The sequence below is a fragment of the Sturnus vulgaris genome, chromosome 3 (assembly GCF_052056855.1).
Source record: "Sturnus vulgaris isolate bStuVul1 chromosome 3, bStuVul1.hap1, whole genome shotgun sequence".
Taxonomy (NCBI): Eukaryota; Metazoa; Chordata; class Aves; order Passeriformes; family Sturnidae; genus Sturnus; species Sturnus vulgaris.
The window spans coordinates 111,606,893-111,631,330 of record NC_142245.1 but is presented as its reverse complement, the minus strand read 5'-3'; the positions used below and the strand labels follow the sequence as shown (position 1 = coordinate 111,631,330).

Below are 24,438 nucleotides of genomic sequence, written 5' to 3'. Positions count from 1 at the left end.
CAGAGCTGCTTCCAGCTCTGGGGCCAACAGCAGAAGGACGTGGAGCTGCTGGAGAGAGTCCAGAGGAGGCCATGGAGATGCTCCAAGGGCTGGAGCCCCTCTGCTCTGGAGCCAGGCTGGGAGAGCTGGGGGTGCTCACCTGGAGAAGAGAAGGATCCAGGGAGAGCTCAGAGCCCCTTGCAGAGCCTAAAGGGGCTCCAGGAGAGCTGGAGAGGGACTGGGGACAAGGGATGGAGGGACAGGACAAGGGGAAATGGGTGAAAAAATGCATGGTTAGATCAGATATTTGGAATAAATTCTTCATAATAAGGGTGATGTACACTTCCCTGGAAATGTCCAAGGCCAGGCTGGATATGGCTTGGAGCAGCCTGGGGTAGTGGAAGGTGTCCCTGCTCATGGCAGGGTGTGGAACTGGGTGTTCTTTTAAGTCCATTCCAGCCCCAACCATTCCGTGATTCTGTGATTCTAAAGCTGGAATCACTTGCTGAAGCGACCAGTGGATCCTGCCCCAGGGCTGACAGCAGCTCCCAGAGATTCTGAGGAAGAGGCAAAGATGTTCTGCATACAGATGGGTGATTTCCAGGCTTGAGGGTGGAGAAAATGAGAGAATAGGAAAAAAAAAAAAAAAAGAGAACCAGCTGTCACTGCCTTTAGTAACAGTCAAAAGTCATGAGAGCAGATGAGGAGACCAAAATAGCAACACCAAACCTCAGCTGTGTGTCCGGGCCCTTTGGACTTCTCTACAAATGTGGTTGGGTTACCCAGTTCTGGAGCTTTGTTGTTAATTCAGCCAGTCCTCTGGTTTCATTTGGAATTCAATTTTCCCTATGCCTGCAGGCATGGCCTGTGTGGGTTTGTTTTGGTTTTCTATTAATTGCTGTATTTTCCTCCTGCACAGCAGGACGACAGGATGAATCCCTGCAGGATCTGGAGTCACATCAGGAGCTGGGCCACAACAAGATTTTATGTTCTCACCACTGTGCTAGGGCTGTGCTAGAGGCATCTGGGAGGAAAAACAAATCCATATGCTCTGGGCTCCTACTCTGGGAAGAAAGAAGGTGGTTACCCCCCATGCAAACACACAGAGCTTTAACTCCTTACCCACCTTCCTGTGCTCTCCTGGTGAGATACTCATGCATTTCAATAAAGAAATTCCATTTATGCACGCTGATAGTAGTTTTCCATGTTTTTATTCTCCACAACTAGGAAAAAAACCCAGAAGCTAGAACCATTTAAAGATTTACCAGAGTGCATGGGAATAGCAAATCCTTCAACCATGTCAGAAATGCCTGAGCTGGGTGAAGATGGGATGGGGTGATATTCTCCAGCCTATGTTAGGGAAAAGGTCAGGAGAGAGGATTAAGAAGGGCTCCTTCAGCATTAAATTATTTGTGATGAAAGTCAGGACAACACTCTGCTTGTGAGAGTGAATTCACCCCCTAGTTAGGGTTCAGCTCCTGCAACTGCAGCTTCAGGACAGCCCAGTAAATATAAATCCTTTTAATCCCTTGGAAAACGTAAAATTTACCCTGATAAAAACATCTCATAGGTGGTCTCACTTCCCCACATAATTTTAATTCTAAAAACTGACTTTTCTCCATTCCAGACATGGTATTCAATGTTGTTATCCTTCTATTTTATTACAAATAGATTTGAAACTTTCACTCCAATGTATTGCTTGATAATCAGGTGACACTCCATTGAATTTGGGGTACTCTCCCCTGTTTTTGGAGCTATGAGTGAGCCACAAGCCTCTCCCCTGCCCTTCATGGGTGAGGCAAGGCTACACAGCAGCCAGGAAAGGGAATAGATGGCAACTTGATAACTAAACTGTGGCTTGAAAATTGACATTTAGTTGAACTAAGAGGAAAAAAAACCAACAAAAAACAACAAAAATGACAGCAACAATAACAAAACCTCGTAATATCCCAGAGTCTTAGAAGGATAACAGGGTACTCTTAAACCTCAGAAACCAGGTACAGCTGGATGCTGACACACAGAGGTGTGAGGAGGGGATGACAAAATCCACGCTGAGCGCTGTTGAAGTGCTCTGGCCGTGGAAATTGCTCCCACATCCACCCTTGATCCTTCTGTTTCTCTGCAAGCCCTGCAGACCTGGTCCTCTGTGTGTGCTAAGTGCTTAATTCCTGTTTTTTTCCAGTGGATAGGAAGTGCTAAACTGTCCCTGTGAGCTTGTGCTGCCTTTTCACCCCGTAACCTCCAGACTGTGGCAGGGAGGTGAACCCAGGGAGACCTTGGGCACAATCCCGGGCAGTCCCAAAAGGCAGGGAAGGCTCCTGCCTTTCTTCCCAGCCTTCTCCACCTCTCTCCATCCCTCCTCGGCCTGCCCTGCTCCGATGAATTATTCAGGCACGCCGCAGTTGCTATAGGGCGCTGTCATGAATAACAACAGCGCTATTTTTATCCCGAACTCCTGTTACCTTGCGGCCAGGAGCTCCTGGCAGGAGGAAAACCGCGGCCATCCACAACATCTCCGTGGGCTGGGATTCGTTTTGGCCACCCAAAGGTGGGTGAGATTTTGTGCAATCCGCTTAGATGTGCCTGAATCCCACCCTGGTACCCGCTCTGTGTTGTACTCACAGAGTGCTTTGCACCCATATTTTAATTTTTCCACCCATATTTTATCTGCAGCGGAGCACATGGACTGTCTATTATTTGATTTAATATTCTGCCTGCTGCAGAGGCAGGAAAAGCATCTCAGAGGTGAAATCTTGCATCGAGTTCCGGCAATTTATATGAGACAACTTATATTTCCTTTGGGGACTTACACAGATTCCTCCAGTCAGTTTAGATCCTCAGCTGATGATGTGCCCACTTAAACAAACAAACAAAACCTAAAAATATAAATATAAATATAAATATAAACATAAATATAAATATAAATATAAATATAAATATAAATATAGGTATACATATACAATAAATCTAAATATAAAAGAAATAATAGAAATAGAAATAGAAATAGAAATAGAAATAGAAATAGAAATAGAAATAGAAATAGAAATAGAAATAGAAATAGAAATAGAAATAGAAATAGAAATAGAAATAGAAATAGAAATAGAAATAGAAATAGAAATAGAAGTGCCAGAGCCGCACCAAAGGTTTTCTCTGTTCATTTTTTGTGCTTTCTCCACTCACAAAAACAAGAAATGTCCATCAAATCAGAGGGAAGGGGCGGATTTGAGGAGCAGCTGGAGGGAAATGGGTCCTGCTGAGTGTGCAGAAGCAGGGAGGGTATTCCAGCTGCAGGGAACATCTCTGGAGCTAGCAGGGCAACCTGGAAGATTAAAGAAAAAAAAAAACAAAACAAAACAACGAAACAACAACAACAAGAAAAATGGAAAGGAAAAAGAAAAGAAAGGAAAAGGAAAAAAAAAAAAGGAAAAAGGAAGAAAACAGCAACAGAGTATAAGATAATTTATTTCTACCAACCTGCCCAACTGAATACGCCATCATAGTATTCCAGAGGAGGGCTAAAAGGCCTAAAAAGGAAACTCCAAACTTTCACTTTGACACAGAGTAATGTGAAAAAAATCTCTCAGGAGCAGGACAAATATCCAGGACTTGGGCTGCACTTACCCCAAGCAGGCCACAGAGCTACCAGGCATTTCCAGTGAGTGATCTGATCCAGGCACGCAAACTGAAAATGGGAAACGGGGCAAAGGTTGTTTCCTGCTCCTCTTCCGAAACAGGAATCGCAGCTGCTCCCTCTGGAGACATCAGGCAGCGGGAATTCTGTGCCTCAGCCTTTGCACAGCCCAGCAGACCCCGGCGTGAATATTTATTCCCAGGATTGCTCTGGAAAAACTGCTGTGTCAGCTACAATATCCAGGGGACACGGCCAAGTTTGTGTGCCCGGTATGCCTTGCTGGTCAAAATAGTTTTGTCGTGCTTTTTATTCTTCTTCTATTTTTGAACAGAGTTTAGATAAAGATTTTTAAGGGATACTGCGATGGGTTTTTTTTAAGGGGGAGCAGCAGGTTTCCCTGTAGGCAGTGGCACCTTTTGATTCCTGCCTACAACAGCATATTAGGAGACTTAAAGGAAGCTTGGAAAAAAGAGGGAAAGGGAGTTTTTAAACAAGTAGATATTGATAGGACAAAGGGGACTGGTTTTTAACTTGCCAGAGGGCAAAGTTAGGTGGAATATTGGGGAAAAAAGTCCTTCCCTGTGAGGATGGGGAGGCCCTGGCACAGGGTGCCCGGAGAAGCTGTGGCTGTCCCTGGATCCCTGGGAGTGTCCAAGGCCAGGTTGGATGGGGCTTGGAGCAACCTGGGACAGTGGAAGGTGTCCTTGCCCATGGCAGGGGGGTGGAATGAGATGATGTTTAAGGTCCTTTATAACCCAAACCGTCCTGTGATTCTAAGACACGTCCAAAAACACCTTTTCCATTCCGAATACCACGGGATCTGTCGATTTTGTGTGTTCACCCCCAAACTGCTGGAGTCACACCGGGGCTACGTTGCAGGAAAAAGCAACGCCCATTCATCCTATACGGGGTGAAAACACCCGGAAACGGGGCTCCCCGAAATACAATATAAAAAATAAACCTCTAAATTAGCTTTTAATTAGTTTTTGTTGTTTTTTTTTCTTGATTTGGGAACTTATCTGGATGGTTGTGTTGTTTTCGTGTTTGCTTTTTAAATTTTTTTTCCCCCCTAAAGCGGCATTTTCAACCCCCCCCCGGTGACCTCCAAGAGCCGGAGCCGGGATCAAATCCGATCCCCCGTACCCCTGGCCTCGCCCCCTGCACCACCCTCGCAATTTGATAGGCGGAGTTTCTTGTCTATCAATATATCGCCGTCCCATTGGCTGGCATTAGGCGCTAACGACCAATCAGCAGCGGCGGGGGGCGGGTCTGAGGCGGGTTTCCCGCGCTGTGGCGGGAAGGGAGCCGCGTTTGGCGCGAAACGGGCGCGCGGCGGGGGCGGAGCGCGGGGTCTGAGCGGATCGCGGAGTCTGAGCGGGTCTCGGGGCCTGATCGCGGGGCCAGCCCAGCTCCCCCCGGCTCTCCTCTGCTCTCACCGCCTTCCCCGGCAGCAGCAGGAGCGGCAGCAGCGGCGGAGGGAGCCGTCCCAGAGTGGCCGGCACAATGGCGGCGCCGGCGGGCGTGCTGGAGGATGCCGAGCTGCGAGAGGCGCAGCGCGATTACCTCGATTTCCTGGACGATGAGGTGAGACGAGCTGGGAGGCGCGGGTGCTGCGTCCCCCTCCATGCTCCCCGGGCTTGGGGAACACCTGATCCGTGTCCCCATGTCCCCTTCCCCCGTATCCTCGGGGATTGGGGAGCATCTCATCCCTGTGCGCCCCCACCCCATTTCTACTCCCGGAGTTCAGGAACATCTGATCTCTGTGCCTGTCCGTCCCCCCCGTCCATGTCCCTGGGAGTTGGGAACCACCTGATCCTCCCCGCCGTGTACCCCAGGGGGTTGGGAGACCCTGGTTCCTATATCCCCTCATTCCTGCCAGGGGTTAGGGAGCAGCTGGTCCCTGTATTGCCCCTTCCTGCTTAGCCGGTGGGATACAAGGGATCCAGCTCTGCAGGAATGGGCTCCTGGGGATTTATTCACAGGCGGACATGCAAAGTGAGTTGCTTCTTGAGTGTCTTTCCCCCACTCCCACTTGCAGGAAGACCAAGGGATTTACCAGAGCAAGGTCCGGGACATGATCAGTGACAACCAGAATCGGCTCATCGTCAACATCAACGACCTGCGGCGCAAGAACGAGAAGAGAGCCAGCAGGTGGGTGTGGGGCACTGGGGACACTTGGGGCACTGGGCCTGAGAGGGGTTTCAAAGATGCAGCCCAGGTTCTGCAGGTCATTTGGGACAAGAAAGCACCAGACCTTGTCCTCTGGTGAAATCCAGGGCCTCCCCATCCTCACAGGGGAAAATTCCTTCCCAATATCCCATCAATCCCTGCCCTCTGTCAGCATGAAGCCATTCCCCCTTGTTCTCTCTCTCCATGTCCTTGTCCCAAGTCCCTCTCCAGCTGTCTTGGAGCCCCTATAAGCACTGGAAGGGGCTCTGAGGTCTTCTTCAGGCTGAGCAACTCCACCTCTCTCAGCCTTTTTGGGGATGCTCAGGGATATTTTGGACCAGCCTTGCCAATCTGGCCAGGCTCACATGAGACTTTCTAGATATGCTTGGAATTTTTCTTCTCCTGGCTGTTGATGCCAGTGCACCTCACACAGAGCTGTGTTGGATTTAGTTTTTTCACCTCCCAATTCTGGTAAACTTTTGGAGCAAGTGGGGATGTGGGACAAGTGTTGAGGAGTAAGGGATTGACCCATGTGCTTTGTCACCTCCCTGTGCTGCAGGCTCCTGAACAATGCCTTCGAGGAGCTGATTGCCTTCCAGCGTGCCCTGAAGGATTTCGTTGCCTCCGTCGATGCCACCTACGCCAAGCAGTACGAGGACTTCTACATCGGGCTGGAGGGCAGCTTTGGCTCCAAGCACGTGTCCCCACGGACACTGACAGCCTGTTTCCTCAGCTCCATCGTCTGTGTGGAGGGCATCGTGACAAAATGTGAGACTGGAGCACACCCAGGGGCTGTGGAGGGGCCAGGGATTTGCTGTGGAGGAGCTGGAGCCCTCCAGGAGCTGGAGAGAGACTTGGGACAAGGGTCTGGAGGGACAGGACAAGAGGGAATGGCTTCACACTGACAGAGGGTAGGATTAGATGGGATTTTGGGAAGAAATTGTTCCTTGTGAGGGTGGGGAGGCCCTGGCACAGGGTGCCCAGAGAAGCTGTGGCTGCCCCTGGATCCCTGGAAGTGTCCAAGGCCAGGCTGGACAGGGCTTGGAGCAACCTGGGATAGTGGGAGGTGTCTCTGCCCATGGCAGGAGGGTGGAACTGGCTGATCTTTAATATTCCTTCTGACCCAAACCATTTTGTGATTCTGTATCCTAGAAACTTGGGCTAGGGAGGATGGCTGAAGGTTTTGAGTGTTGGGATGAGCTTTTTTTAAAATGAGCAAATCCTATCCATGTTTGACAGTGAGTTGTGACTAAAGTAATTTTAATGTTGGAGACCCTTTTGGGGGCTGTCAGCTGACAGAGGGGTGGGACATCCCAGCCCCTAACTCCTCTCTTTTCCAACCCCAGGCTCTCTGGTGCGTCCAAAAGTCGTCCGGAGTGTCCATTATTGCCCAGCTACCAAGAAAACGATTGAGCGCCGATACACAGACATGACCTCCCTGGATGCTTTCCCATCCAGCTCCATCTACCCTACAAAGGTGAGGTGAAGCAGCAGCAGGTTCCTCTAGGGAGAATGTGCCAGCTTCAGTATGGAGACCTGGCCTCCAGTCCTGCTAAACAACCCTTTCCAGCCTTGTGCAGGTTGGGTGATGCAGTCTGTGTTCCCCTTGCTCCCCTGAAAAATGATGGTCACCTTTTAATTTGTGTTCCTGCTTTAGGATGAAGAGAACAACCCCCTGGAGACAGAGTTTGGCCTCTCGGTCTACAAGGACCACCAGACCATCACCATCCAGGAGATGCCTGAGAAGGCCCCGGCAGGGCAGCTGCCCCGCTCGGTGGATGTGGTTCTGGATGATGACCTGGTGGACAGGGTGAAGCCTGGGGACCGTGTCCAGGTGGTGGGGACATACCGCTGCCTGCCAGGGAAGAAAGGGGGCTACACTTCGGGCACTTTCAGGTGGGTCTTCCTTGGCCTTCAGCCCTCACCCTGTTTGGCTGGGTCTCTGGAAGGTGAGGTCTGGCCATCAGAGAGTTGGGTCAAACAGGGGCTTAAAGCACTTGGTTTGCACCTTGGTCCTGTTTACCAGATGTGCTGAGTTGGAAAGGACCTGCAGGGATCATGGATCCAGCTCCTGGCCCTGCACAGACACCCCAACAATCCCACCCTGTGCATCCCTGAGAGCATTGCCCAAATTCTCCTGGAGCTCTGGCAGCCTTGGGGCCGTGCCCATTCCCTGGGGAGCCTGTTCAGTGCTCCACCACCCATTGGGGAAAGAACCTTTTCCCTGATATCCAACCCAAACCTCCCTTGTCCCAGCTCCAGCTGTTCCCTTGGGTCCTGTCACTGGACACCAGAGAGAGATTGGTGCCACTAATCCACTTCCCCTCGTGAGGAAGCTGTAGACTGGTGAGGTCCCCCCTCACATGTGCAGCTGTGACTTCCAGCTGTGCCCAGAAGGGTTTGGATGCTTTTTAAAGCTGCTCCATTGATGGTCCAGCACAGTCAGATTGAGGGTGCTATAGCTGTCAAAGCTTCCCACCCACTTCCAGGGCTTCCTAGAGCAAGTGATGACCCTGTGGAAGCTCCTGCTGTGTCTTTGTGGGGTTTGCAGAGCTGACCACAGCTGTGTCTCTTCTCCAGGACCATCCTCATTGCCTGCCACGTGAAGCAGATGAGCAAAGATGTTCGGCCTCTCTACTCGGCTTCAGACGTGGCCAAGATCAAGAGATTCAGCAAGAGCCGCTCCAAGGTATCCAAATCTTGTGTCCAGGCGTGAAGTTTCAGCTTGGCATGTGGCTAAGGAGGTTCTTGTTGGGTTACAAGTAACTCATCAACCCTCTTAGCAGGTTGTTGGATTTTCTAACTCATTTTCTTTTAATTTTCTACTTCGACTGTGATCAGGCCTTGTTGTTTTTCTTGCTGCTTCTGTACTGCTTTCAGAGCATCTTCCTGCTGGCAGCTCTGCTATGTCTTGACCCTACCAGCAGGTTTCCAGGGAATTTTCTCTGCAGGAGGAACACCTCTTTTCTCATCCCAGACGGAGATAATGGTGTTCTGCTGCAGTCTCTCATGCTCAGAGCTTTCCTTTGTAGCACAGAGAGGAGCAAGCCTTGCTCTCACTGCTTCCAGTGCTTGTTTGGGTGACAGTGACAAGATAGTCCTGGACTTCAGATCAGTCCCACTGTGAAGGAAAACTCTGGCCAACAGTCTTTTCCTTTCCAAATAATTTTCACCCATGTGTCTCTGTAATAGGAGTAAGCTGAAATTTGGGCTGAAATGAAAACTTCTGAAGTATTGCTTGTTGTTGCTTGCTCCAGCCCATGTGACAGGCCACGCTCTGCCTCTTCTGCCTTAGGATATCTTTGACCAGCTGGCCAGATCCCTGGCCCCCAGCATCCATGGGCATGAGTACATCAAGAAGGCCATTCTCTGCATGCTGCTGGGAGGGGTGGAGAAGATCCTGGAGAATGGGAGCCGCATCCGAGGAGACATCAACATCTTGCTGATAGGTGTGGGAGGGCTGGGCAGAGGCACCCTTGGTTGGTGGTGTTGGGGGGGAGGTGAACGATTCTGGATTTAGTTTTGTGGAGTAACTGAGGTTAGAAAGGATATCTGGAGGTTCCTGGTCCAGGGATATGTGCCAGGCTGAGCAGGTGTCAGTGGTAGATCAGGTTGCTTTGGGACTTGTCCAGTTGGGTTTGAACATATCCAGGGATGGAGATGTGTCCAGATGTGGAGTCATCAGTACAAGAAAGATGTGGACCTGTTAGAGTGAGTGCAGAGGAAACCTTGGATAGGAGTGTAAGGACTGCACCCCCCCTGCTCTGGAGCCAGGCTGGGAGAGCTGGAGTTGTTCAACCTGGAGAAGTCTCCAGGGACACCTTGGAGCTCTTTCCAGAGGCTAAAGGGGCACCAGGAGAGCTGGAGAGGGACTTGGGACAAGGGATGGAGGGACAGGACACAGGGAATGGCTTCCTGCTGCCAGAGGGCAGGAATGGATGGGATATTGGGAAGAAGTTCTTCCCTGTGAGGGTGGGGAGTCCCTGGGTTGCCCAGAGAAGCTGTGGCTGCTTCTGGATCCCTGGAAATGTCCAAGGCCAGATGGGATGGGGCTTGAAGCAACCTGGGATAATGGAAGGTCTCCTGTCCCATGGGAGGGAGTTGGAATGAGGTGACCTTTAGTGTCCTTTCCAACCATGATTCTAGGGGATCCCATGATCTCTGTGAGCCATTATCCCAGTGTTTGCCCATGGCCAAGGAGATTTTTTTTGTTCCTGCTGTCCCATTGGGGTTTCCTATATTCTGAATTGTCCCCATTGCCTCTTATCCCATCCCCATCACCTCAATCCTTATCTCCATCTTCTCTATTTCCTCCCATGGGATTATTGATGATAGTGGGAAGATCACCTGCTTACCTTATTTTATGAAGTCTGAACAAAACCCTTCTGTCCCTTTTCCCCTCCACCTTCCACTGCTCTTAACACCCCCAAAGCAGACACGGGGTGATGGTGCAGTTGGTATGCAAGGTATGAGTTATTCCTAAACATGCCATTAATTCTCCATCCCAGGAGACCCTTCTGTGGCCAAATCCCAGCTGCTGAGGTACGTGCTGAGCACGGCACCCCGGGCCATCCCCACCACGGGCAGGGGCTCCTCCGGCGTCGGCCTCACTGCTGCTGTCACCACGGACCAGGAGACAGGTGAGGAACATTGGGGTGATGATTTTAACTCCTGGGAGGGTCTCTGACATCCAAGGCTGCTGCTCTCGATGATCTGAGAGGTCTTTTCCAACCTTAGTGATTTTATGGTGTTCATTCTGCAGTGACACTTGCAGGACTTGCTCCAGCCTTTGTGGTAATGATCGTTCAGGATCATGGGGTCCTGTGTTTTGGGGTATTTTCTCCACCTCTCTTAGGTGGTGGTTTTCTTTACTCCTCTTCCACTTGGTGCCACATCTGAGGGCTATCAGCATCCTTCCTCATGGGAAGGTTATTCCTAACCCTGATCCTTTCCCTAAGCATCCTCTCTGCTGTAGAATTGAGATGGGGAGCAACGCAGAAGGATGCGGCTGCTCCTTGGGGTTCACCCTCATCCCCGGGGTGATGGCTATGGCAGGGCAGCAGATGTGCAGGGCCAGGGGGTGGTGCTGACCCAGTTTTCCCCCCATGCCACCCCAGGGGAGCGGCGCCTGGAAGCAGGAGCCATGGTGTTGGCCGACCGGGGCGTGGTGTGCATCGACGAGTTCGACAAGATGTCCGACATCGACCGCACGGCCATCCACGAGGTGATGGAGCAGGGAAGGGTCACCATCGCCAAGGCTGGCATCCAGGCCCGCCTCAACTCCCGCTGCAGCGTCCTGGCAGCTGCCAACCCCGTCTACGGCCGGGTGAGTGCTGCTCTTAGCCCTCCCCAGAGGAGGGAGGATGCTGGGAGGAAGCAGCTGGTGAATTCCAAAAGATCCCCCAAACCAGTGATTTGGATGCGTGGCACAGCAAAGACCTTGTTGATTTGGTGTCTGTTGTGGTCGTGGCTTTACTGGAGGAGAGAGGAGCTCCTGGGGTTTTGTCCTGGTTTAGGGCAAATCTGGGAGGTAACCTCTGAACTGGGTCCCTCTAGGACACAGATTCAAGCAGTCCTTCCTCCAGCTGGTTTAGGGAAATATTTCCTCGGAGATAAGTGGGGAAAAAAACTGTTTATTTAACAGGCAAAGCACTTCCCAGCACAAAACTGAACAATACTAAGCAGCAAAACCTCTCTTCCTTCACTCTGTTTTGCTTCTGCCTGGGTGTTGGGGCAGCCTAGTGGACCCTCATGCTGGTGATGAGCCTCAGTCTTGGTGTCTGATCAGGGACTGCAAAAAATACTCTTTTTTTTTTTTTTGGAAAGAAAAGCCTTGCAGGATGGAGAAGAGTGGCTGTACTGCTGCAGCAGGCGGGGTTTGGTGTGGTGTCCAGCTGCCAGTACATCCATCCATCCATCCATCCATCCATCCATCCATCCATCCATCCATCCATCCATCCATCCATCCATCCATCCATCCACATCCATCCATCCTTTCAGGCCTTGCTCAAGGAGGTCCCCCACACCTCCCTGGCAGCCAGGACTGACCTGTGAGGGTCTCCTGTAACTCCTCACTCTCTCCTTCCCCTCCAGTATGACCAGTACAAGACTCCCATGGAGAACATCGGCCTGCAGGACTCCCTGCTCTCCCGTTTTGACCTGCTCTTCATCGTTCTGGACCAGATGGATCCCGAGCAGGACAGGGAGATCTCAGACCACGTCCTGAGGATGCACCGCTACCGCAACCCCAACGAGCAGGATGGGGATGGTGAGTCCGTCCCTCCTCAGCCAGGTGCCACCCCTTGGTGGCAGCTCTTGGGGACTGTTTCTGGGGTCTATTAGCAGTTACTTCAGAGGGTAATCTGTGTTATCTGCGACATTCTCCCATCCAGCCATGCCCCTGGGCAGTGCTGTGGAGATGCTGGCTACAGATGACCCTGACTTTGTGCAGGAGGAGGAGCAGGAGCTGCAGGTCTATGAGAAGCACGATGATCTCCTGCACGGGCCCAACCGCCGCAAGTGAGTCCGTCCTTCATCCCCTGGAGCTCCCTGAGGGTGTCCAGCCCTGTGGGTCCATGGGTGTCTTGGGGTGCCTTCATGATGCTTGTATCCCCAGTCATCTGTTCTGTTGGTGTTGAATATTGAGTTCTGCAGCTTTAAGGCTAATTCCAAGAGTAAAAGGGGGAGAAAAGAGGTGCAGAGTTTGTTATCAGAGACTGCACTTGCTGATCCATGGGTAGGATGCTAAGGGAGCCTTGCTTGGTCTCTTGTACCAGGCAGGTGGGAAACATCTGGAACTGAATTCCCTCGGCACCTGGATACCCCTGAAGGGGTGTAAATGGATGGGAAGCCCATCCCCACTGCGGGTAACGTGTGTGTACGTGCATTCCCGCAGGGAGAAGGTCGTCAGCATGGAGTTCATGAGGAAGTACATCCACGTAGCCAAGATGATCAAGCCTGTGCTGACCGAGGAGTCGGCGAGCTACATCGCTGAGGAGTATTCCCGCCTGCGCAGCCAGAGCCAGACCAACTCGGATGTGGCCAGGGTGAGCCCTGGAGCAGCTCCCTCTTGGGCCAGGAGGAGGGAAACTGAGGCACAGGCCTCTCTTCTTATGGGTGTTTTGCACCTTGGATGTGACACCTCTCGGTGAGGGTCACACGGACACCTCTGTCTGTCCCCCCCAGACCTCTCCCATCACAGCCCGGACCCTGGAGACCCTGATCCGCCTCTCCACAGCCCACGCCAAGGCCAGGATGAACAAGACTGTGGATCTGCAGGATGCTGAGGCAGCTCTGGAGCTGGTGCAGTTCGCCTACTTCAAAAAGGTGGGAAGAAGGTGTCTCTCTGTTCCCAGGGGATCCTGAGATTGTCATTGGAAAGGTTGGACTTGGTGCAAGCTGAGCACCCTGGGCTGCTGGTGTGAACTTTCCTGCACACAGTGTGGGATCTGGCCACCACTTTGGGATTTTGGGTGCTTGGGGTTAGCCCCTAAAAGCAGCTTGAGTGAAAATGAGGTCTGAGTCCATGCTGCCTTTGCCACACAGGTGCTGGAGAAGGAGAAAAAGCGCAGGAAGCCGGTGGAGGATGACTCAGAGACTGAGAAAGAGGAAGATCAGGAGTCACAGGACAAGGAGGAGCGCAGGACAAGGAGGTAGGAGGCATAGAAAGGCAGTGGGAGAGACATGGGGCAAAGGGAAACAGCCTCTTCTGAGGTTGCCACAGGCCTTGGGGAAATACTCCAGGTTTTGCTCAGCCAGGTGGTTTGTCCCACTCCATTTGTAGTAGAGGGACATCATCCTTTCATGGATAAGGAACTGGCTGGATAGCACTGGCACGGGGTGCCCAGAGAAGCTGTGGCTGCCCCTGGATCCCTGGAAGTGTCCAAGGCCAGGTTGGATGGGGCTTGGAGCAACCTGGGATGATGGATGGTGTCTCTGCCCATGGCAGAAAGTGGGACAAGATGATCTTTAAAGGTCTTTTCCAACCCAAACCCTTGTGTGATCTCCTCTTCCCCCTCCCAGAAGGAAGAAGGCACGCACAGAAGGCGAGGAAGGCTCCTACGACCCCTACGACTTCAGTGATGCTGAGGAGGAGATGCCACAGGGTGAGTGCCTGGGTTTGGTGACACCTGGCTCTTTGAGGGGACTGCTGAGTCTGCAGAGCCTGGGGAGCAGCAATGCTGCTGTTACCTGTGGTCCCTGGCATGGTACAGTGCCATTCAGAGCCACAACTCCATATGGGACAAGGTTAGATGGGATGTTTGGAAGGAATTTTTGGCTGTAAGGGTGGGGAGGCCCTGGCACAGATTCCCAAAGAAGCTGTGGCTGCCTCTGGATCACTGGAAATGTCTAAGGCCAGGCTGGACAGGGCTTTGGAACAACCTGGGATAGTGGAAGGTGTCCCTGCCCATGGTAGGGGGTGGAACTGGATGATTCTTAGGGTCCCTTCTCACCCAAACCATTTTGTGATTCTATTTCTGATTAATTTTTTTGCATCCATCTCCAAACTGCAGCATAAATAACAGTATTGGGAGGCAGTTTGGCATCACCCCCCCATCCTGAGCCCAGTACTTTTGTTCTCTGGGTACTTGGTCACCAGGCACAGGGTGAAGGTAACTCTCCTTTCTGCTTCAGTTCAGGCACACCCTCCAAAAACGCCCGAGGCCTCAGAGGCTGGCGAAGGGAAGAAGCTGGATTTGGCTGAGCCAAGGTGAGTGGGGGCTGTCCCTGTGTGTCCACCTCCCTCCCTCTGTGGCTCCAGGCTCTTGTCCCATGCTGGAGATACATCCGTGATGCCCCCAGCTCCGATTTTTGGCTTTCCTACTGCATGCTGCTGCTGGAATGGGGAAGGGCTGAGACATCCTGGGCTGGGAACAAGTGGAAGGATTTGTGTGTATTCTCCAAGGGTGATTCCCTCTCCCCTGACCAGGTTGAAAGCATTCAAGGCTGCTCTCCTGGAGGTGTTCAAGGCTTCCCATGCCCAGTCTGTGGGCCTGAAGAACGTGATGGAATCCATCAACCGTGACAACCCCGAGCCCTTCTCGGCGGCCGAGGTGAAGGTGGCCCTGGCCCACATGCAGGATGACAACCAGGTCATGGTGTCTGATGACATTATCTTCTTAATCTGAGCCTCTGCGTGGAGGAGCCTGAGTTTTTCACGGACTCTCAGCCTGGAGACTGTGTTTGAATGCTTCATGCGGCTGAGCTGGATTTTGGGGAGCTCACGTCTCTGCACTTCCTCGCTGTGCATTTCTGCCACTAAAGAAAAGAGCCAGGAGCTCTGGAAGTTCTTGCTGTCTTCAGGGTGGAGTATTTGGGAAGAATTTGGTTTCTGCAAGGAGACAAGAGGAAAAACCTAGAAGCAAATTGTCAGTGTTTTTAATGTATTGTTTTTAGCTTTGGTATTAAAGAGTTCCAGCTTTTAAATAAAAAAAATCTGGGTTTAGGAATCCAACATGCAGTAGTGGTGATGGGAAGCTCCACTGTCAGCAGAGCTTTGATTTCCCCCTTTCTTTTTCCATTTTGCCCCTATTACATTCCCTGTGAGACAAGCAGATCTAGGCTAAGGCACCTAAAGCCTGTCCTGTTGGTTCTGCCTTTCCCACCCATTTTGTGGAGGGTGATTCCTGGCAATGGAGGGCCAGGTGTAGTCTGACCTGTTCCACTGCCCATGGGTCGGCTTGAATTTCCAGATTTCATACCCTTGGTGGGGGTTTTGTCCCCAGGGAAGGAACCTGGAAGGTGTCAGAGCTGCTCAGGGAATGTGTCCCTGGCACAGATGGATTCCATCTCCTCCTGCCTTTAGCCTGGGATCATGTCCTGGGGATGGCAAACTTTCAAGAAAAGCTGGACACACAATCAGACCAGTTCTGGCTGCTTGTGGTCCAGAGCTGCTGAAGGTTTGGGTTTTTTCTTTAATTTCTTTCATCCTGATAAGTTTGAGCTTTGGAGAAACCCCTGAACAAGTTTGCTGTTGGCACTGCCCATCTCCAGTCATTTGCACAGCTCCTGCTCCCTTATTTCTGGGTCCCACAAATCTTTATTTGGGTTATAAAAATGTCTATACTGCTCACCCCAAGACTGGCTGTTTAGGGGGATGTAGAATTCCCAGTTGTGGGGATACAGCTGCAGTTACACGGGTGAGATTTGTGCTGCTGTGAAAGGACTTCAGCTGCCTGGTGAGCTCCAAAAGCCAGATTTTGGAGCTCCTCTCATCCAACACAGCCATGTGGGCAGGGTTGGAGGGCATTTCGCAGGTTTGCAGCCTCCTGAAGATCTCTGGGTGGGTGTGTTGTGCTTGTACAGAGCAATCTTGGACCTTCAGGCAGGGTCTGGCTCAAAACTGCAGACTGGTGAAAGTTAAACACAGATTCTCTTCTCTGGATATGGGATGAGAGAGCTGGGATTGTTCAGCCTGCAGAAGGCTCTGGAGAGACCTCAGAGCCCCTTCCAGTGCTTAAAGGGACTCCAAGAGAGTTGGAGAGGGACTGGGGACAAGGGCCTGGAGGGACAGGACACAGGGAATGGCTTCCCAGTGCCAGAGGGCAGGGATGGATTGGAACTGGGAAGGAATTGTTCCCTGGGAGGGTGGGATTCTTTCCTGAATCCCTGGAAGTGTCCAAGGCCAGGCTGAACGGGGCTGGGAGCAACCTGGGATAGTAGAAGGTGTCCCCGCCCATTCCATAATTCCATTATTTTATTTTTTCCCCTGCCCTTACAGCTGGAGAACCGCTAATGCTGAATTTCCCGTGAGAGGACACCAGGAGGAGCTCCAGGGTAGAGAAATTGTTCATTTCCTATCCTGTAGCCCGGGGCCGTAGGCTGTGGGTGACCACACCTCGGTACATCCTTCGAAATTGGGAGAGGGATCTTTGCTGACAAGGGAAAAACTGCCAAAGGTGGCTGGAGAGGCAGGAACAAGCTGCTGAAAGTACGAGCCATGTCCTGTGCTGCAGTTGAAATTTTATTTGACCCTGTCAGCTGGAGATTTTGGAGGCTGCAGTTTCAGCCTTTTGCTGCTGCAGGCTGTGGAAGGTCCTCTGAGCACCTGGGATAGTGGAAGGTGTCCTTGCCCATGGCAGGGGCTGAGACTGGATGGTCTTCAAGGTTCTTTCCAACCCAAACTACTCTGTGATTCTGTCATCCATTAAAACCCGAACCTAAGTGTGTAACATATCCTGCAGTGCAAACAGTGCTGTTTCAATATAGGAACTCAACAGTAGAAGAGTTCTTGTGTGGAATGAAAATACTCTTTTATCTCCAAGTCCCCATCCCTGCTCCAAGACCTTGATGTGTGAGAGGGAAAAGCTTTTTGAAATAACTTTATATTCCTATATATAAGGAAAAAAAATCTCTATGAGGGTGGGGAGGCCCTGGCACAGACTGCTCAGAGAAGCTGTGGCTGCCCCTGGATCCCTGGAACTGTGTGATCTTTAATCTCCCTTCCCACCAGAGCCATTCTGTGATTCTATGAATTAAAGTATTTTCCCTCCCTTGTGATGATTCATATTTGGTGGCCTCTTTTTGATTAAAATTTTTCAGTGAACTTCAACTCAAGCCAGGTTCAGTTGTAGGAAATTGTGGGTCAAAGAGGGAATCCCTGCTGAAGTTACAAGCTGCTGAAGACACAAGAAGTGAGTGGAAAGTGGGTTCATAACCCAGAATTTGGCGTGATGACATCATTGCTTCATCACACATAACCATTTCCACTCAGCCCCTGTTCCTGCACAATCCAACCCATTTTCATGGCACTGCCCTTCCCTTTCACGGTGAGCACTCAATGGGGAAAAAAAGGAGGTCAGTTCTGGGCTTAAAAAAGTGGATTTCTGGTAATTCTACTCTCTCTTGCTCTTCCACACGTTGTGTCGTATCTCAGTGATGCGCTGGTGAATATCTGGGGCAGTCAGAACAGGAACGTGTGTCACAGCACTGGTGTTGCCCCAGGTGTATTTGGTAACCTGAAATGTGGCAAATGTACATGAGGAGAGGTGCTGGGCTCCGAGCTGTGGGTTGGAGCAGACCACAAAGTCATGACAACATCCTGCAGTGATGTAAAGCATCAGTCACTGGAGATTTCTGCTGCTGTGATTCAAGAGGGGTGACAGAGCAGGGACCGTTATTCCCTTCTCCTTGGAAAGTTCTATGAATTTGTAAGAGGTTTCTGATTGTTTGTGGGACTGAAAATGCCATGAATCTGTTGATTTCCTGGATGACTGAAGATGAATTTGTGTGAAGAGTCCTACACTTCAGTTCTTTGCTTCCAGCTTGGCTGAGTAGCTTTGGGAAAGATTTCTCTCAAGGCTTTCCTCCTCAAATAAGCTCCATAAAGCTGTTGTGTGGGCTTTTTTTCCTGCCCTAAAGATAGGTTTTACTCCCAAAGAGACCTGCTGGTGTTCCAAGGAAACACCATATGCACTTGTCTCTCCAGTTGCTGGCTGCTCCTTTCTGGATCACAGCATGCAGAATCCTGTTTTCTATTTTCATTCCTCCCTCTCCCATTAATTATTGAGGATTGTGTGATTGAGAAGGATGAAATCTTCCATGAACACAAAGGGAAGGACCCGGTGGAGGAATTCAAAGGAAGCTTCTGACCCAGCCCTTTCATGGCTATTCAAGGATGATGGTCAAGCCAAGTCCCACCATATCCCATGTCAGTGCCACCAGACAAGTCAGGAGAGGCTTTCCTCACACCAGGGAGGGCCATGGGACTTATTAGGGTGTTTTGGGATTGTGCAAGACTTATGGGATGCAAAGTGTGCACAGGAAAGGATAAAAGTGGATCAGTAAGAAACTATGTGTGTGAGAGTTCTAAAGATATCAAGATGGATTAGTTCCAGATTATTCCATGAGTCTGGGCTCCTCCTGGTGCTCCAGCCCCTTCCCCAGCTCCATTTGCCACCGTGTAGCCCATCCAGGAGAAATGCTGCACCCAGTTTAGAGGCCCAGAGAAGGGACAGGGGAGCAGTATTCCAACAGCACAGCTCAGGCATGGACTGGGAGTCAAAGCTGAGCCAAAATGGGACTCCTGGTGGTGGTGGCCATGGCCAGTGAAGATGGCCAGGGCCCTAACAGGGCATGTATGAGTTTTCAGAATTCTCCACAATGTGTCACCACAGTAGGGAAGGCATGCCAGCTCCTGGTGCCATGATATCCCCCAGAAGGAATTCCCCACTTTTCTTATTCTTATTCTTATTCTTATTCTTATTCTTATTCTTATTCTTATTCTTATTCTTATTCTTATTCTTATTCTTATTCTTCCCCTGCCCAGTCTCTGCAAGACACAGGGATCCCTAAGACAAGGTGGGTGTGGATTGTGCAGTTCAAGAGAGGTTAAATGGTGAAGTTTCATGTCTTGCCCTCATCTTGAAAACCCTGTTGGGTGCCTGACTTTGCAGCTCACTGATCTCTGCTGTTTGGTTGGTTTGAGGCATGTGGAAGTTCATCCACACGTGTTTGTGGTGAAAAACACTATTATTAGAAAGAGGGGGCGGGAAGGAGTAAAAAAAAATACCACCTGCCTGAACAGTTTGGGGTTTTTTTTTGTTTTTTTTTTTTTTCTTATCTCTCGATCTGTCTGAATAAATGGTATTGGCTGATTTGGGATGCTGGTAGTAGTATGTGCCCATCCCTTTTTTGGAGGTAGTGGGAGGAAGTGGTCTTAAAAATCGCAAATCAGCTTCTTACCTCGGGTCAGGTAAACCAACTGTGCAATGGAAAGAGTGGCACTGTCTCATTTTGGCTATAAAATGAAGAGCACACTTTGGGACACAAGCAGGGTTGAAAGGGTCTCAGAAAAGGAGAATTCTCTTGTCCTGTCACCCTAAAACCCACCCAAAGCAGCAGGGAGGTTACCATGGCTTTCACCAGCTCTCTTGGGGTAAGTACTTACATTACAATAAAGGATAAGATAGATTTGTTGCAAGAGAGAAAGCAGAGTGCAGGTCCCCTGATTTGGGCAGAAAACCCTTTTAGTCTTGCTGGGAGATGAATGGGATGCTGGCTATGTCTGATGCAGCTGCTTGGTGAGTGAGTGACAAGGGTATGGTGGACTACCCATTATTTATTTATCTCTTAGTCATCAAAGTCCTTTTTTGCAGACAACGTGTTATCAAAATTGCTGAAATTTCACTGTGGATACTTAGGCATTTGAATTTCAACCTGGGTAGCATTTGCAACACTGTCAGCTCCTGTGATTTTCTTAAAAGCCCTGCATTTATTTCATCTTCTTTTTAGGATCTGGACTTAATGATCCTTGTGGTTTCCTTTCAGTTTAGGATATTCTGTGTTTCTATTATTTACTAAAAGTCTGCCTACTGGAAATGGCCCAAGAATCCCAGATTTTCTTGGGTAAAGGGGTATTTCCAGCAGATGGGTGGCCAGTTGTTGCTGTCCTGAGAAAGCTTTGGCTGTGCAAGATTTTAAGCTTAGGCATAGGGTCAGCTGAGTCCTTATCCCAATTTTTAGATGAAAAAAATTTTAGATGATGCTGTGTGACTGCAGAGTAGGATCTTCATAGCTTGTTGGACAGATACTCTTGTTGGTGCAGAATCAACTATGAACCAGAATTTAAATCAGAGTTTAGCATCAGTTATGATGAGTTTTATTAACATCAATTTGCTATTTGCTCATCTTGGCCCATTTCACACAAATATTAGTACGAAGATGATCCAGTGATGGTCCAGCCTAACCAAGACTTGGCTCTTTGTGCTCTCTTTCCTGACTGGGCAGAACTAACGACACCTTTCTCTCTCTCCCAGTTCAGATCACTGTTTTTGGTGCTGGTTTTAGCCCTCACTGTGAGGAGCTCACCCCACAGAAAGGCTGGTGCCTCTGCAAGGCTGAGGGAAGGTTGCCTGAACCAAAAGGATCCCAAATTCCCCACGACAGTGGAAGTTGACATTCGGATCAGCAACTCAAATCGTGCCTTTGGGGTGGTCCATGACATCAGGAACCGGTCCCTTGCTCCCTGGGATTACAGGTAACAGTTCAGTTTTATCTAAATGGTGAGGGCTGTGTCACACAGATGGTTTTTGTGGTGACTGTGGTTCATCCTCAGCATGTGCCCAGAGTCCCATGAATATTGCAAACACTTCCTGACACACCCTGACCTTCAGATGTTGGGTGGGATTTCTTCAGGAGCTGTTTGCAGCGTGAGGGGATAGCACTGGAATGGTTTCTAATCATCTTGTCAGTCTTTATTAATCACAGAATCATTTAGGGTGGAAAAGCTCTCTGAGGTCTTTGAGTCCAGCTGTTCCCCCAGCACTGCCAAGGCCACCACTGACCCATGTCCCCAAGTGCCACATCCACGTGGCTTTTAAAGCCCTCCAGGGATGGGGACTCGACCACCTCCCTGGGCATCTGTGCCAGGCCTTAACAACCTTTTCAGGGAATAAATTTTTCTTAATATCCAATCTAAACATCCCCTGGAGCAACTTGAGGCTGTTTCCTCGAGGAAGAAGAGCCTGATCCCCCCCTGGCTGTCCCCTCCTGTCAGGGAGTTGTGCAGAGCCACACGGTCCCCCCTGAGCCTCCTTTTCTCCAGGCTGAGCCCCTTTCCCAGCTCCCTCAGCCTCTCCTGGTGCTCCAGCCCCTTCCCCAGCTCCTCTGAGCAGCTTCCTAACCCCTCTGCCCCAAGCCTGTAGTGCTGCATGGGGTTGAAATAATGATGAAATGAATTACTGCTCTAGGAAAAGAATTATGTGAATTCATTGACGTTTCAAATTTTCCTAACAGAAACAAACATCCAAATGCCGAAATTAAAACCAAACAAAAAATTAATAGGCCAGTTGTGAGTTCTGGGTTATTTAACCCAGCTCCATTCATTAGCTCATAAAGAATGATACAGCAATATTACCGATCAATGGAATCAATGCTGATTCTATCACTGTGAAAACGTTCAGGATAAGGAAATCCTTTGTGTGAATGCACAGGTAAATAGGATGTTGAGCACATAAACAAGAAGATCCTGCCAAACCACGACATCCAAGCGCCTAAATCAGTTTTGTGTCCCCATCCCCAGGCTGGACGAGGATCCCACACGTTTCCCTCGGGTGATTGCCGATGCCCAGTGCCGCCTGTCGGGCTGTGTGAGCCCCCTGGGGCAGGAGGACCACAGCCTCAACTCGGTGCCCATCCAGCAGGAGATCCTGGTGCTGCGGCGGGAGCAGCGCGGCTGCGTCCCCTCCTACCGCCTGGAGAAGAGGCTCATCACCGTGGGCTGCACCTGTGTCACCCCTGTCATCCAGCACCAGTCCTAGCAGCACCCTAGAGGGCAGGCAGCACCGGGGAGAGGAAGTGTTTCCCATAAAAATTCCCTCTGGTGAAATCCCACAGCCGCCCGCCTCGCATCCCAGGAATTCGACGCATCGTCGCCCTTCCAAATCTGAGCAAATCATCCCCTGAAAGTCAAGGTTCTTGCTGTTGTTCGTTTATGGATTTTAGGGTGGGGAACATTGGTAGCTGGTGATGGAGGGGAGGAAGAGTTTTGTTTGTGGCCCCAAGCAGTGCTTTGTAAATTTTATTTTTCATTGTGGTTTACATTAGTTTGGTGAATCAAATTAATTAGAGTTTCCAAAGTTGTCCTTGGCAGTAAATTGCCCTAATTTAGTACACACCCACCAGCACTGCCACAAAAAATTCCTCATCCTGCACCTTCTCCCTCCCTCCTTCATCCCTATCCCATTTCCCTTCTCTGGTCATCCCTGCTCACTGGGATGTTACTGGTGTTAGTCAGGCATTGGTGCCACCAGGCCTGGTTGTCACCACAGCCTGGGTTTATGTCACTGCTGCAATTGATTTATTGCAAAACATTTTGGGAGGTAATTGATTCCACTTATTGAGTGCTAAAATGATAAAGAATCAACAGATATCTATATTTTTATTTATGTCTTCTATTTATGGCTGTATTTATGGCTCTGTGTGTACTCAGAGTATAAAAATATTGATAAATTTAATCTGTATTTATTCAGTAACTTATATGCCAAATAAAAATCATATTTTATTTTTAAAAATGTTTTTTCATGGTGATTCAGAATGACAACAGACACAGAGAATGGGTTTGTGCTGCAGTAGCATTGGGAGATTTTGGCACAGATCAGGCATTTTCCTGTGCAGTGAGATGAGTAAGAAGCAGCAGAAAACTTGCAGCCTAAAAAGATTAAAAGATGCAAAGAAGAGGCTGGAAGGAGTGAAGGGAGGTTCTGCAGGCAGTGGTGGCCATGGAATGAGGTTTTTTAGACCTCTGGGATGGTCTCTAGGGATGGTGGGAAAAGAGACAGGAGATGTCACATTCCAGGGCTGCAGCCAGAATTTAGGATGGCTCATTGGAGCTGGGAAAGGTCCATCCTGTCCTCTTCCAGGCAAGCTTTCATCCCTATAAACAACATTCTCCTGTCCCAGCTGAATGATTGACTGAGCTGGATTGCAGGGAGAGGTCAGATGGCTTCATCTCACTGCTCCTCAGCCAGGTAATTCACAGTGCTGGGATCAAAGTGGTGGGTGAGGATCCCTCACATCAAGGATCCAGGAATTGTACCTGCAGGACGTGGTTTCCTGCTGAGCTGAGTCTCCTGCCTTCGGAAATGAGGAATTGCCCTTTCCCTCCCTGAGCTGCACAAGGAGCACAGCCTGGCACTGCTCCTGTTCAGGAGTTGGGCTGGATGATCCTTGTGTGTCCCTGAGGATATTCCATGACCCTGTATCTACTGAGTAATTTTATCAAATTGCTGCAATATTGCTTTATTTGTTATTGCTCCTCTTTCATCCAGAGCTGAGCCAGGCTCTCAGATCTCTGACTTTTGTTTCTGCTGCAGGAGGTTTTAAGCTTGTATTTCCTTTTTCATTCAAATCAGGACAAACCCATGCAAGCATTCTAGTATTTAAATTTGACTGCACAGAAACCACTGTAAATCAGATCCACCTCGTGCAGATGGGTTTCCCCCCTAGGGTGGGCCAGGCGAGTTGTTGGGTCTAAATGACTCGAGGGCAGGTTTGATGGAGCTTTGGGCCACCTGGGATAGTGGAAGGTGTCCCTGCCCATGGCAGGGGGTGGAATTGGATGGTGTTTGAGTTCCCTTCCAACCCAAAGCATTCTGTGATTCTGTGATTCTGTGATTCTGTGATTCTGTGATTCTGCGATTCTGTGATTCTGTGATTCTGTGATTCTGCGATTCTGTGATTCTGTGATTCTGTGATTCTGTGATTCTGTGATTCTGTGATTCTGTGATGTCTCCTCTGGTGCTGCTTGTTGAGTTGGGTGTGTTCTGTGCCCCGTGGGTCACTGGGAGCCACCTCATCAGTCCGTGGGTCCCCTTCCCATCCAGTTACGAGCATCTGCACCCTCTGTGGCAGCAGCTGTTTCGTTATGACCGCTGATCTCTTCATGTGGTGCAGAGCCAGCTCCGGGAGGCGTCTCCTGTCCTCCCCCTGCAGAAACCACTGACCAGGAAATCGCAACCCTCTTCTTACTCCTGACCTACTTCTCTCCACAACACCTGCCGAGCGGGGCTGCTCTCACTTGTTTTGCAGGGAGAAAATCACCCTACATCTCTCATCTCGGTCATAATTACTTTGACACTGGGCTCGTGGCATCATCCTGTGCTGATGCTCCTAAACACCCACCAGCTAAGAGTGGTCCTAACTGGATGGATAATGAAGTA

At 50.1% G+C, this 24,438-nt stretch overlaps 2 protein-coding genes and 1 long non-coding RNA gene across 7 annotated transcripts; 2 read left to right on the top strand and 1 right to left on the bottom strand.

Annotated features, from left to right (window-relative positions):
* Positions 1-283: 283 nt before the first annotated feature.
* LOC148224536 (uncharacterized) lies at positions 284-4,734 on the bottom strand. Of its 5 annotated transcripts, none has more exons than XR_015802761.1 (3): positions 3,160-4,734; positions 709-2,855; positions 284-584 (listed from the first exon to the last, which is right to left on the bottom strand). It is a non-coding gene; the product is annotated as an uncharacterized LOC148224536 (long non-coding RNA). The 5 variants fall into 5 exon arrangements; XR_015802765.1 differs by having other exon boundaries at positions 1,106-2,855; XR_015802764.1 differs by lacking the exon at positions 284-584 and having other exon boundaries at positions 591-1,003; positions 1,106-2,855.
* A 209-nt stretch (positions 4,735-4,943) lies between these two features.
* MCM3 (minichromosome maintenance complex component 3) lies at positions 4,944-15,233 on the top strand. Its single transcript, XM_014872907.2, has 17 exons — positions 4,944-5,194; positions 5,649-5,761; positions 6,339-6,547; positions 7,126-7,256; positions 7,437-7,675; positions 8,360-8,468; positions 9,075-9,228; positions 10,288-10,419; positions 10,897-11,105; positions 11,873-12,047; positions 12,172-12,298; positions 12,675-12,825; positions 12,965-13,105; positions 13,325-13,431; positions 13,802-13,884; positions 14,414-14,489; positions 14,709-15,233. Exons 1-17 carry the CDS (start codon positions 5,114-5,116, stop codon positions 14,905-14,907), a joined length of 2,436 nt encoding a protein of 811 aa, XP_014728393.1. The 5' UTR covers positions 4,944-5,113; the 3' UTR covers positions 14,908-15,233.
* A 4,398-nt stretch (positions 15,234-19,631) lies between these two features.
* On the top strand, positions 19,632-22,038 carry LOC106851127 (interleukin-17F-like). Its single transcript, XM_014872883.2, has 3 exons — positions 19,632-19,655; positions 20,536-20,756; positions 21,801-22,038. The coding sequence occupies exons 1-3, from the start codon at positions 19,632-19,634 to the stop codon at positions 22,036-22,038; spliced, it is 483 nt and encodes a 160-aa protein (XP_014728369.1).
* The last annotated feature ends 2,400 nt before the right edge of the window (positions 22,039-24,438 follow it).

What these genes read in the sequence shown, in the direction of transcription:
- LOC106851127 (XM_014872883.2), top strand. Translation starts at nt 19,632, where the DNA reads ATGGCTTTCACCAGCTCTCTTGGG. An exon ending in CTTTCACCAGCTCTCTTGGG is followed by an intron (nt 19,656 to 20,535) that starts GTAAGTACTTAC and finishes TCTCTCTCCCAG; the next exon opens with TTCAGATCACTGTTTTTGGT. An exon ending in CTTGCTCCCTGGGATTACAG is followed by an intron (nt 20,757 to 21,800) that starts GTAACAGTTCAG and finishes CCCCATCCCCAG; the next exon opens with GCTGGACGAGGATCCCACAC.
- MCM3 (XM_014872907.2), top strand. Translation starts at nt 5,114, where the DNA reads ATGGCGGCGCCGGCGGGCGTGCTGGAGGATGCCGAGCTGCGAGAGGCG. An exon ending in AACGAGAAGAGAGCCAGCAG is followed by an intron (nt 5,762 to 6,338) that starts GTGGGTGTGGGG and finishes CCTGTGCTGCAG; the next exon opens with GCTCCTGAACAATGCCTTCG. An exon ending in TACACTTCGGGCACTTTCAG is followed by an intron (nt 7,676 to 8,359) that starts GTGGGTCTTCCT and finishes TCTCTTCTCCAG; the next exon opens with GACCATCCTCATTGCCTGCC.